At 55.0% G+C, this 11,429-nt stretch overlaps 1 protein-coding gene across 1 annotated transcript; it reads left to right on the top strand.

Annotated features, from left to right (window-relative positions):
* Positions 1 to 6,259: 6,259 nt before the first annotated feature.
* Positions 6,260 to 10,410, top strand: SPC24 (SPC24 component of NDC80 kinetochore complex; the record flags this gene model as incomplete). The annotated part of the gene is made up of 5 exons (XM_080715137.1): positions 6,260 to 6,419; positions 9,287 to 9,435; positions 9,546 to 9,646; positions 9,727 to 9,803; positions 10,304 to 10,410. 5 exons carry the CDS (start codon positions 6,260 to 6,262, stop codon positions 10,408 to 10,410), a joined length of 594 nt encoding a protein of 197 aa, XP_080571263.1.
* Between the last annotated feature and the right edge of the window lie 1,019 nt (positions 10,411 to 11,429).

Raw genomic sequence — 11,429 nt, 5'->3', positions numbered from 1 at the left:
GGATCTCCACCTGGCTTTCTTTCCTTGCTAAGCAAAAAGAAACAAAAAAAAAAAAAAAAAGGATTCCAGGTTTCTTATTTTTTTTTTTGCGAGACTGGGGGTTGAACCCAAGAAAGGGCATTCTCCCTCCAAGCCACGCTCCCAGCCCTGCTTCTTATCCTTTGTTTTGAAACAGCCTCACTGAGTCGCTGAGGCTGGCCACGAACCTGCGATCCTCCCGTCTCAGCCTCCCTAGTCCCGGGAGTCCACGCGTGCCCACCGCGCCCGGCAGGGCTCCGGGCTTCTCTTGAGCCTTCCAGTTGGGGAGCTGAGTCCCCACTGAACGTACGCGTCCTGTCCTGAGTCTGCAGAGCTCTGAAGGAGATTCTGCAGGACAGAATCACACAGGTTCATTTTTTAAAAAAGAAAGGAAAAGTGCTGGCTTCTCTCCTAGAAAAGTAAGTTTCTTGGCTTGGTGTAGTTGGTTTGTTTTGATTTTTCTTTTTGGAAGGTCCAGACCCAAGATGATGGGTGGGTGGATGCGCTGAAGGAGGGGGTGTGAGTTAGAGCCGAAGGAGGTGGGCGGAGGTGGGCGGGGGAGCCGCGAGGCGACACATGCTCGCCATCCAGTACCTGGGAGGCTGAAACTGGAGGCTGGAAGGTTTGAGGCCAGCCCCCGCAACTTAAACCCTCGGCAACTGAGTGAAACCCTGTCTCAAAAGATAAAGGCTGTGGGGGTAGCTCCTGGTAGACCGTCCCTGGGTTCCGTCCCCAGGACCAAAAGAAGAAAAAAAAGTGGTTTCCTGCTGTTAGCTGCAGCCCTGGGTCCCCGAGTGCGTTTATTTTAAGCCCCTGGGAAGGCCGGCGCCTCCGTCCCCAGCCGGCGGGGTCACGGCTTGCCCCCCACGCATCCATCGCTTTCCTTTTACTCTGACCACGGTACGTCCATAAAGGCAGTATTACACGTAAATGAAGTATTCTTTTTTGTAATCTTTTTTAGAAACTTAAAAGAATAAAGCTACAAATAGGACCAACGCCTCAGTGCCTTTATCTCTTCGTGCTACTTTGGATTTTGGGTTGGATTTTGGTGCCAGGAACCAGGGTCCCGTGCATGCGGAGCGGATGCAGACCAGAGCGGCGCCCGGCCGCCGTCACTATACTAGGTTTTATACTAGGGAGGCTCGATCTCCCACCTGCACCCCAGCTCCCCCCCTTTTTTTGCGGTACTGGGGATGGAACCCAGGACATTCTACCTCTGATCTACACCCCCAGCCCTGTTTTTATTATTTTATTTATTTTGAAACAGGGTCTCACTGAGTTGCGGAGGGCCTCACTAAGTAGCTGAGGCTGTCTGCGAACCACGATCCTCCGGTCTCAGCCTCCCGAATGCTGGGATGACAAGCGTGCGCCACCACGCCCGGCTATCTTTTATTTTTATTTATTTATTTTTGTGGTGCTGTGATTGAACCTAAGGACATTCTACTTCCAAAATAATTTAAAAAAATAGGGCTGGGGGTGTAGCTCACAGGTAGAATGCTCCTGGGTTCCATCCCCAGTACTACAAAAACAAAAACAAAAAAACAACAAAAAAAACAAGATCTCCCTAAATTACAAAGGGCCTCACTCAGTAGCTGAGGCTGGCCACGAACCCGGATCCTCCTGTCTCAGCCTCCCAAGTACTGGGATTACAAGCATGCGCCACCACACCAGGCTTATTTTTTATTTTGGAACAGAGTCTTGCTAAATTTTGAAGGTTGGTCTCAAACCTATGATCCTCCTGTCTCAACCTGCCGAGTATCAGGATTACAGACATGTAGCACCATACTTAACTATTTTTTAAACATTAGGGGAGCTGGGGGTGTGACTTAGTGGTGGAATGCTTGCTGTGCAGCCGGGCGTGGGGGCGCACGCTTGTCATCCCAGCATTCGGGAGGCTGAGACAGGAGGATCGCGGTTCGCGGCCAGCCTCAGCTACTTAGGCTCTTTGCAACTCAGTGAGACCCTGTTTCAAAATAAAGAATAAAAAACAGGCCTGGTGATGTATCTCAGAGGTAGAATGCCCCCTGGGTTCCACCCCCAGTACTGCAAAAAAATTAAAAATTAAAAATTAGCCAGGCGTGGTGGCGCACGCTTGTAATCCCCGCGCTTGGGAGGCAGAGACAGGAGGATCGCGCAGGTTCGAAGCCAGCCGCGCGCGTTGGCTTAGGAGACCCTGTTTCCAAATAAAAATGTAAAAATAGGTCTGGGAGTGTAGCCCGGAGGTAGAAGGGCTTCCAGGAACCCCAGTACCACCAAAAAATAAAGTAATAATTAATTAAAAATTAAAAAGTAGGGCTGCGGGTGTAGCTTGGAAGTAGAATACCCTGGGTTCCATCCCCAGTAAACAGAAATAAAGAACTAAAATAGGGCTGGGTGTGTACCTCGGAAGTAGAAAACTCCTGGGTTCCCTCCCAGGACCAGAAAAGCAGCACAGGGCCGCAGGGCTTTTGCAAGAGGTCATCGGCACCAGGGCCTAATGGCGCGTCCAGGCCCGGCCGCCGGCCCTTCCCTGCGCCGCGATCTGCGCTGCTCTCTCCCCGAGTTCCCCACTTCCTGTTTTCCCCGGGCCAGCTGAGCTGGAGACGGATAAGAGCAGGCCTCGGACGGTTTGAAGGCCCGGCCATTTCACGCAGAGGAATACATTTCTAAGCGGGAGGTCCTTGGCGCCTGTCAGCTTCCCAGGGCTTCTGAGCCAAGAAGGGGCCTTTAGGAAATGAGAAACTTTCTCAGAAAGCAATTGCCAGGGCCGTCTTGTCGTCGACTTTGTTTTCAGTCCAGCTTGAAATGAAGACCCGTTCTTCCCGTGGCCACGAGTTTCTGGCTTATTTATTTATTTTAGTTAGCGTCTATTTTATTTTTGCAGGGCTGGGATGGAACCCAGGGCCCCACCCGAGCTAAGCCAGTGCTAGTCACTGAGCAACACCCCAGCTCAGCTTTGTTTTGGTTTTTTGGTCCTGGGGATGTTTCAAAATAAAGAATAAAAAGACTAGCGCTGGAGCCGGGTGTGGTGGTGCACGCTTGTGATCCCCGCGCTTGGGAGGCGGAGACAGGAGGATTGCGCAGGTTCGAAGCCAGCCTTGCTTAGCTTAAGAGACCCTGTTTCCAAATAAAATTCAAAATAGGTCTGGGAGCCAGGCGTGGTGGCGCACGCTTGTCATCCCCGCACTTGGGAGGCGGAGACAGGAGGATCGCACAGGTTTGAAGCCAGCCTCAGCTACTTAGGGAGGCTCTCAGCAACTTAGTGAGACCCTGTTTCCAAATTAAGTATAAAATAGGTCTGGGAGTATAGCCCGGAGGTAGAAAGCCTCTGGGTTCCACCCCAGTACCACCAAAAAAAGAAAAAAAAAAAAATAGGTCTGGGAGAGTAGCCTGGAAGTAGAAGGGTTCTATCCCCAGTATCTCACACACACACACACACACACACACACACACACACACACACACACACACACACACAAACTAGCGCTGGAGCCGGGCATGGTGGCACATGCTTGTAACCCCAGCATTTGGGAGGCTGAGACCGGAGGATCGTGGTTCGCAGACAGCCTCAGCTACTTAGTGAGGCCCTTTGCAACTCAGTGAGACCTGGTTTCAAAATAAAAAATAAAAAATAGGGCAGGAGGTGTAGCCTGGAGGTCAAATGCCCCTGGGTTCCATCCCCAGACGGGCAAACAAAAAAAAAAAAAAAAAAAAAAAAAACTAGCACTGAGGTTGTAGCTCAGAGGTATAATGCCACTGGGTTAAATCCCCAGTACCACAAAAAAAAATTTTTTTTAATGAATAAATATCCCAGTATGGTGGTGCACACTTGTAATCCCAGCATTTAGGAGGCTGAGACAGGAGGATTGCGCAGGTTCAAAGCTAGCCTCAGCTACTCAGTGAGCCCCTTTGCAACTCAGACCCTGTTTCTTTTTTTTTTTTTTTTTTTTTGCAGGTCTGGGGATGGAACCCAGGGGCACTTACCTCTGAGCTATAGCCCCTGCCCTATTTTTTATTCTTTGTTTTGAAACCGGGTCTCACTGAGCTGCAGAGAGCCTCACTAAGTAGCTGAGGCTGGCCGCGAACGGTGATCCTCCTGTCCCAGCCTCCCGAATGCTGGGATTACAAGCGTGCCCACCACGCCCGGCGAGACCCTGTTTCAAAATGAAGAATAAACAGGGCTGGAGGTGTTGCTTAGAGGTAGAATGCCCCTGGGTTCCACCCCCAGACCCCCCCCACACACAAAGAGTAAATAAATAGGGCTGAGGATAGAGCTCAGTAGAGTGTATGAGGCCCTGGGTTCAATTCCCAGTAAATAATAATAATAATAATTAATAATAATGAAGGGGGAGGGGCTGCTGCAGGTGGCTAGGCAGGGTAGCACACAACTCTGATCCCAGTACTTGGGAGGCAGAGACAGGAGGATTCCAGGTTCAAGGCCAGCCTTAGCAACTTAGACTCAGCAACTCAGGGAGCCCCTGTTTCAAAAGGAAAAAGGGCTGGGGTGTCATTCAGAGGTAGCAGGCCCCTGCATCGGACCCCAGCACTAAAACAAGAACATCAGAGCCCAGCAGCTGCGCTCTCCGCGGCCTGGCAGCGGCCTCTCTCGCCTTTTGGCAGGGAGGGAGGTGTGTGAACATTTTGCTAGGGGCTTTGGTTGCACAAACCCTTGAGGCTTATCTCCCCTGCTGATAAGAGGCTATCTTTAGTTCCAGGGTTTGGAAAGAAAGGTCGAGAACTTGCCAAGGACGCAGGTGAGCTGCTGACCGAAACTGAACCCAAGGGGACTTTTTTTTCCCCAGTGAGGGGAACCCAGAAGCTCCTGGTGCCACACAAATCCTCTAGTATTGAGCCGCAGTGCGAACGCGGGGGGACTCTGGTGTTTTGGGAGGCGGGGTTACTGGGGATTCCACCTCCAGGATACACCCCTGCCCTTTTTATTTTGGAGCAGGGTCTCACTAAGTTGCTGAGCTGGCCTCAAACCTGGGTCCTCCTGTCTCAGACTCCCAATACTGGGATTACAAGCCTCTGCTGCCACGATCAGCTAGATGTATCCACTGGGTCCTGGGGATGGAACCCAGGGGCATTCTATGTTCCAGCTACACCCCCGGATTTGTGTGTGTGTGGTGCTGGGGACTTAATCCAGAGGCATTCTACCTCAGAGCGACATCCCAACCCTGTTTTGTTTTTATTTTGTTTTTTTTTTTTATCTTTTGTGGTACTGGGGGTGGAACCCAGAGACTTTCTACCTCCGGGCTATACTTCCAGACCCTTTTCATATTTTATTTGGAAACAGGGTCTCACTAGGTTGCTGAGAGCCTCACTAAGTAGCTGAGGCTGGCTTCGAACCCGTGCGATCCTCCTGTCTCAGCCTCCCAAGCGCAGGGATTACAAGCGTGCGCCGCCACGCCCGGCTTGTTTTTATTTTGAAACAGGGTCTCACTCGGCTAAGAGTCTCGCTACTTGCTGAGGTTGTCCTAGAACCTGTGATCCTCCTGTCCCAGCCGCCCAAGTACAGGGATTACAAGCATGCGCCACCACGCCTCGTTTATCCTAATTTTTAATGCAATCTTGGATGTTATAAGTGCTGCCACGCCGGGCTGCAAACATCATTTTGCTAATAGATTTGTGTATATATGTATATACACAATATATATATATATATATAGTGTATATATAAATATATATAAATATATAAATATATATAAATAATATATATAAATAAATATATATAAATAATATATATAAATAATATATACATATATATAAATAAATATATATAAATATATATTATATATATGTGTGTGTGTATATATATATATATATATATATATATATATATATATATATATATATAAATCTGTTGTGTGTATCCCATGCACACAGTGTCCAGCGTCAGCTCCGTACGAGTCCAGCTCTTCACCCCTAAAACCTCACTCTGCCCGTACCAGGCGCTGGACCCATAAAGACAAACCCACTTCAAGGTCGCGGAGCCGGCTTCCAGTCTGCGCAGGCGCGTCAGGCGGGCCTAGAGCCGTCCCCTCCCCGCGCCGATTGGTCATCACCGGTGACTGACAGGAGTCGGCGCAGGCGCATCGGAGCGGAGTTGCGGCGTCCTCTTCCTGCCCAGACGGCCCCTCGCGGCGCCTATTCGCCTCCACGGTTGATTGACGGTGATGAGAGCCAATGAAACTTAGCTTCTCCGGGAAGGGGCGGACCCCACGGGCAGTCAAATTTGCGCGGGGTTGGTCCTGGCGTGGCCATGGCGGCTTTCCGCGATATCGAGGAGGTAAGCCAGGGGCTGCTGAGCCTGCTGGGCACCAACCGCGCCGAGGCGCAGCAGCGCCGGCTGCTGGGGCGCCACGAGCAGATGGTGGAGCGGCTGCTGGAGACGCAAGACGGCGCGGAGCAATGGCTGCGAGGTGAGGGCTGCAGGGAGGGCGCGGGGCTGGGGCTGGGGCGGGCGGCTCGGCCCGGGCCCCTCCTTCAGAAACCTCCGCCTCCCTGGGTTCCTCGTCCCCGGCGCTGGCACCTGGCGGGGTCGCCGAGTGGGGCTGCCCCGTCTGAGCCTCAGTTTCCCCACCCATGACAACAGCCACAACTCGGGGGTTTTGCGGTAAGTATAGGAGCTCGCGGGGCCTGCCCCTTGGTGAGCGCCCCGCGAGCAGGACCTGGAGGGCACGGGGTTTCAACTGGGCCTCGGGAGTCAGCTCCAGCTGGGCATCCCAGCACCCCTGCTTGGTAGCTGTGAATGTTGAGCGCCGTTTCTTAACCTCTCGGTGCCTCAGTCCCCTTCGCCCTCCTCTGTTCGCTCCGAGGTTGTTCAGAAGTGCGGTGGGGCGCCTGTGGTGAGCCTGGCCCCCTGAGCCAATCCCTGGCGAGCGGACCTGACAGCTTGTGGAGAGGAAGGGGCAGGACCACAGGGACCTGCTGTGCGTTATGAAAGGCAGGCTGGGCGCCAGCTGGGGGGTAGTGGGGAGTGGTGTTTTAGAGCACTGAGCCAGGGAGGGTCTGTGCTAAGATTATTTAAGCAAAATCCTGAAGGAGCTGGGTGCAGAGGCACACACCTGTAATCCCAGTACGTTGGAGGCTGAGACAGGAGGACTGCTGGTTTGAAGCCAGCCTGAGCAATTCAGGAAGCCCCTCCACAATTTAGCGAGAGCCTGCCTCAAAATAAAATATTATAAGCTGGGCGTGGTGGTGCACGCTTGTAACCCCAACATTCGGGAAGCTGAGACCGGAGGATCACGGTTCACTGACAGCCTCAGCTACTTACTAAGGCCCTTTGCAACTCAGGCCCGGTTTCAAAATAAAGAATAAAAAATAGGGCTGGAGGCCGGGCGTAGAGGCACACGCTTGTAATCCCAGCATTTGGGAGGCTGAGACCGGAGGATCACGGTTCACGGACAGCCTCAGCTACTAGTTAGTAAGGCCCTTTGCAACTCAGTGAGACCTAGTTTCAAAATAAAGAATTAAAAATAGGACTGGAGGTGTAGCTCAGAGGTAGAATGCCCCCGGGTTCCATTCCCAGTACTGCAGAAGAAATAAATAAATAAAATATAAAGAGCCCTATAATCCTAGGACTTGGGAGGCTGAGACAGGAAGATCACAGGTTTGAGGACAGCCTCAGCAGGTAGTGAGACTCTCATCAATCTAAAACGACCCTGTTTAAGCCGGGCGTGGTGGCGCACGCTTGTAATCCACGCTTGGGAGGCTGAGACGGGAGGATCGCGCAGGTTCGAAGCCAGCCTCAGCTACTTAGTGAGGCTCTCAGCAACTTAGTGAGACCCTGTTTCCAAATAAAATATTAAAAATGTCTGGGAGTATAGCCCGGAGGTAGAAAAGCCTCTGGGTTCCACCCTCAGTATACCAAAAAAATAAAAAATAAATAAAACAACCCTGTTTAAAAGTAAAAGTAGGGCTGGAGGTTGTAGCTTGGAGGTAGCATGCCCCTGAGTTCAATCCCCAGTGCCCTGAAAGAAAGGAGGGAGGGGTTTGAGCAGCCCCTGGTTGGGGTGGGGCTCAGGGGTAGACCCAGGGTTAGCCTGCCAGAGGGCCTGGACTGGACCTCCAGCCACTGCCGAGGGTTCCATGATTCTTCTCCCCCGTAAACCTTGCCCGGGTGACCGGTGGCCGCAGGGTGTGGGAAGAGCTCGCCCCTGGGGGGAAGCAGGACTCGCTGGAGCTTCGGGGTGGGCAGAGCGGGCGCCGTGTCCCCGCCAGCCCCCCGCCACCCCGGCAGGAAGTCACCGGGTTCCGGCTGACACATCAAATGGAGAAATAGCAGCATAAGCGAATTATTTAGAAACGGGGCTGTCGGTGCCAGAGAAAACAGCTGGAAGTTGAAAGTGGCTGATTGAGAGGGGCGGGAGGGCCCTGAATGCCGGGGTCACCGGGCCAGCCGCCGTGCTCGGCTTGTTTCTAGCCTTGTTGGGGATCTTGTTTGACACGTTTTTATTCCGGTAGCCCCTGCAGGCTGCTGGGGAGTCAAGACAGTTTCTGCTGGGCAATGGTGGCGCCCAGTACTTGGGAGGCTGAGACTGAAGGATGTCGGGTGTGAGGCCGGCAGCGCATGGTACCTTAGTGAGCCGCTGCTTCAAAATAAAAACACGCCGGGCATGGTGGCGCACGCTTGTCATCCCCGCGCTTGGGAGGTAGAGACAGGAGGATCGCGCAGGTTCGAAGCCAGGCTAACCTACTTAAGTGAGGCTCTCAGCAACTTAGTGAGACCCTGTTTCCAAATAAAATAGAAAATAGGTCTGGGAGTATAGCCCGGAGGTAGAAAAAAGCCCCTGGGTTCCACTCTCAGTACCACCAAAAAAAAAAAAAAAAAAAATAGGGCAGGGGGTGTAGCTCGGAGGTCAAATGCCCCTGGGTTCCATCCCCAGACTCTGCAAGGATAAATGAATAAATAAAATAAATAAAAATTGAAAAAAATGGGCTGGGGATGTAGCTCGGGGGTAGAATGCCCCTGGATTCCATTCCTAGTACCGCAAAAATAAATAAATAAATAAATAAATAAATAAATAAATAAATAAATAAATGTAGGGCTGAGGGTACGGCTCAGAGATAAGCCCCCCTGGATTCAATATCCAACACCACATGATAAAAAGGGGGAGGGTTGTAGCAAAAGCACGAGTGTGGCCTCGGGTCCTGACTCCGGTGGGCGAGGAAAGGGCTGGGTGCCCCGCAGCGGCGGTGCTGCTTGTTACGGGGTGATGGGGCGCCCCTCTTCTCGGGAGCGTCTGGGGCGGGCTGACCAGGAGTCCCTGCTTCTCTCCCATCGCAGAGACCCTCGCCGCAGAAAAGGAAGTGGCCGGGAGCCTTCTGGCCGCCCAGGAGCGCGCGAGCCGGGGCGGCGCCGAGCTGCAGCAGCTGGAGGCCGAGCTGCAGAGGGCGGCGGCGGAGGACGCGCACCTGCAGGCCGGACTCCTATATCCTTACCGCGGCCCGGCCCCGGGGGGCTAGCGGGCGCCAGGAGGGATGGGAACCACGGGCGGCGGGCGCGGCCTCCCTGCTCGCCTGGGTCCTTAACCTGCCGCACGCAGCTCAGCCGGGAGCTGCAGGAGCTCCGGGACATGGAGGCCGAGCTGGAGAGGCGGGAGCGAGAAGTGGACGAGGACACGACGGTCACCATCCCCTCCGCCGTGTAGGTCCCGGCCGCGGGCCGCGGGCGGGCGGTGCTCTCTGGCCCTCCTCCTCCTCTCCGACTCTCTCTCTGTCGTCTAGGTACGTGGCCCAGCTCTATCACCGGATCAGTAAAATCGAGTGGGATTACGAGAGCGAGCCAGGCATGATCAAAGGCAGTATCCTTTTTGGGAGACGTTGGCGGGGACGGACATGATGCAGCCCGGCCAGGGCGGCGCACTGGGGAGGCCGGGACAGGAGGGTCGCGGCTCCCGGCCGGCCTCGGCTCCTCAGCGAGGCCCTCTGCAACTCAGACCGTGTTTCAAAGTAATCAGCTGGGGCTGTAGCTCAAAGGCAGGATGCCCCGGGTTCCATAAAAAAATTGGCGCAGCCACTGGAGAAAACAGAAAAGTTACACCTGCCCCGGCATCTGGCCGGGCCTGGGGTGCGCACCTGTGTCCCGGTCCTTGGGAGGCTGTGGCAGGAGGACGGGGTCAGCCTCAGCAAGTAGTGAGGCCCTTCAACCCTGGTGAGGCCCTTTCCAAGATAGAAAGCTCAGAGGTAGGATGCCCCTGGGTGGGTACGTACGTACACGCACTCACGCGCACACGACGCACGCACACACCCCTCACTCCCGCTCCCGCGGTCTCTCTCGGTTTCCCTTGCATCGCAGCCGCAGTCCATCACGGCCCCAGCGTGGCCCAGCCCATCCACCTGGACAGCACCCAGCTCTCCAAGAAATTCATCAGCGATTACCTCTGGGGCCTGGTGGCCACCGACTGGTAGCCAGGAACGTGCGGTGCCTTCCCTCACGGCCGGGGCCAGCTGGGGGGCGATGGCTTCGAATTAAAGGCTCAGTGGATTTTTCCAGCGCCTTTCTCCCTGACCTGGGCCTCGGGCCTGGCCTGGCCCCGGCTGCGCAGCCGCGGGGGCCCTGATGTTGCCACGCCGCCACCTCGCGGCTCACAGGCTCGGGGCTCATCTGGCCTGTAAGGAGAGTGGACCCCACCAGCTCGGACTCCCCTGCCCGGCCCAGGCCCCCTCGTGCGGGGACAGCCCCGGGCGGCGTGGGGCGACAGCGTCCTTCCTGGCCCTACTGTGTCCAGGAGCTCCCCGCTCCGCGCCTCACAACAGGGAGGTCTCAGCCCCTGCCGGGTCCTGCTCACCACGCGGGCCAGCCCCTCGGCCCAGGCGCTGGCGGCCGTCCCACCCGCACAGGGCAGGATCACCCCTCGAGACCGCTCGCTCCCACAACCCGAGGTTCTGGGGTGCGGAGTCCCCGGGGGGCTGGAGAACAAGCTTATTTCCCTCTGGCCGGGCAGAGCCTGCGGGTGCCTGGCACAGAGCAGGCCAAGGCAGGACGCGCCCCCAAGGAAGGACAGGAGCGGCGGGGCTGGGGCTGGCCCGGAACTCGCAGCCCTCCGCGCCAGCACCCGAGTTCTCGAGGCTTAGCCTCGGCCATCTGTAACTTAGGCCTTATTTCAAAATAAAATAGGCCCGGGGGGTGCACCCCAGCGCAAGAATGTCCTTGGGCTCATTTCCAGCACCACACACACCAAAACAACAGCGTCTCACGGAGTTGCTGAGGCTGGCCTCCAACCTCTTCCTCCTATCCTGGCCTCCCAAGCACTGGGATTGCGGGCCATGGCCGGCGCCCTCGCAGGGCAGCTTACTTCCCCTGGGAGCCGCCCTGTTGCTCCCCGCGCCTGCCAAAGCCGGAAGCGCTGAGCGGTGGCACCGTGCACTTGATGCCATGCTGCTGGTGGCGGCCGCCCGGGCTGGGGTGCCTGGGCCTCAGTCCTATG

The sequence above is a fragment of the Muscardinus avellanarius genome (assembly GCF_963383645.1).
Source record: "Muscardinus avellanarius genome assembly, chromosome: 18".
In the NCBI taxonomy this organism is placed as follows: Eukaryota; Metazoa; Chordata; class Mammalia; order Rodentia; family Gliridae; genus Muscardinus; species Muscardinus avellanarius.
The sequence above is the reverse complement of the archived record's forward strand: the minus strand, read 5'-3'. Positions and strand labels throughout refer to the sequence as shown.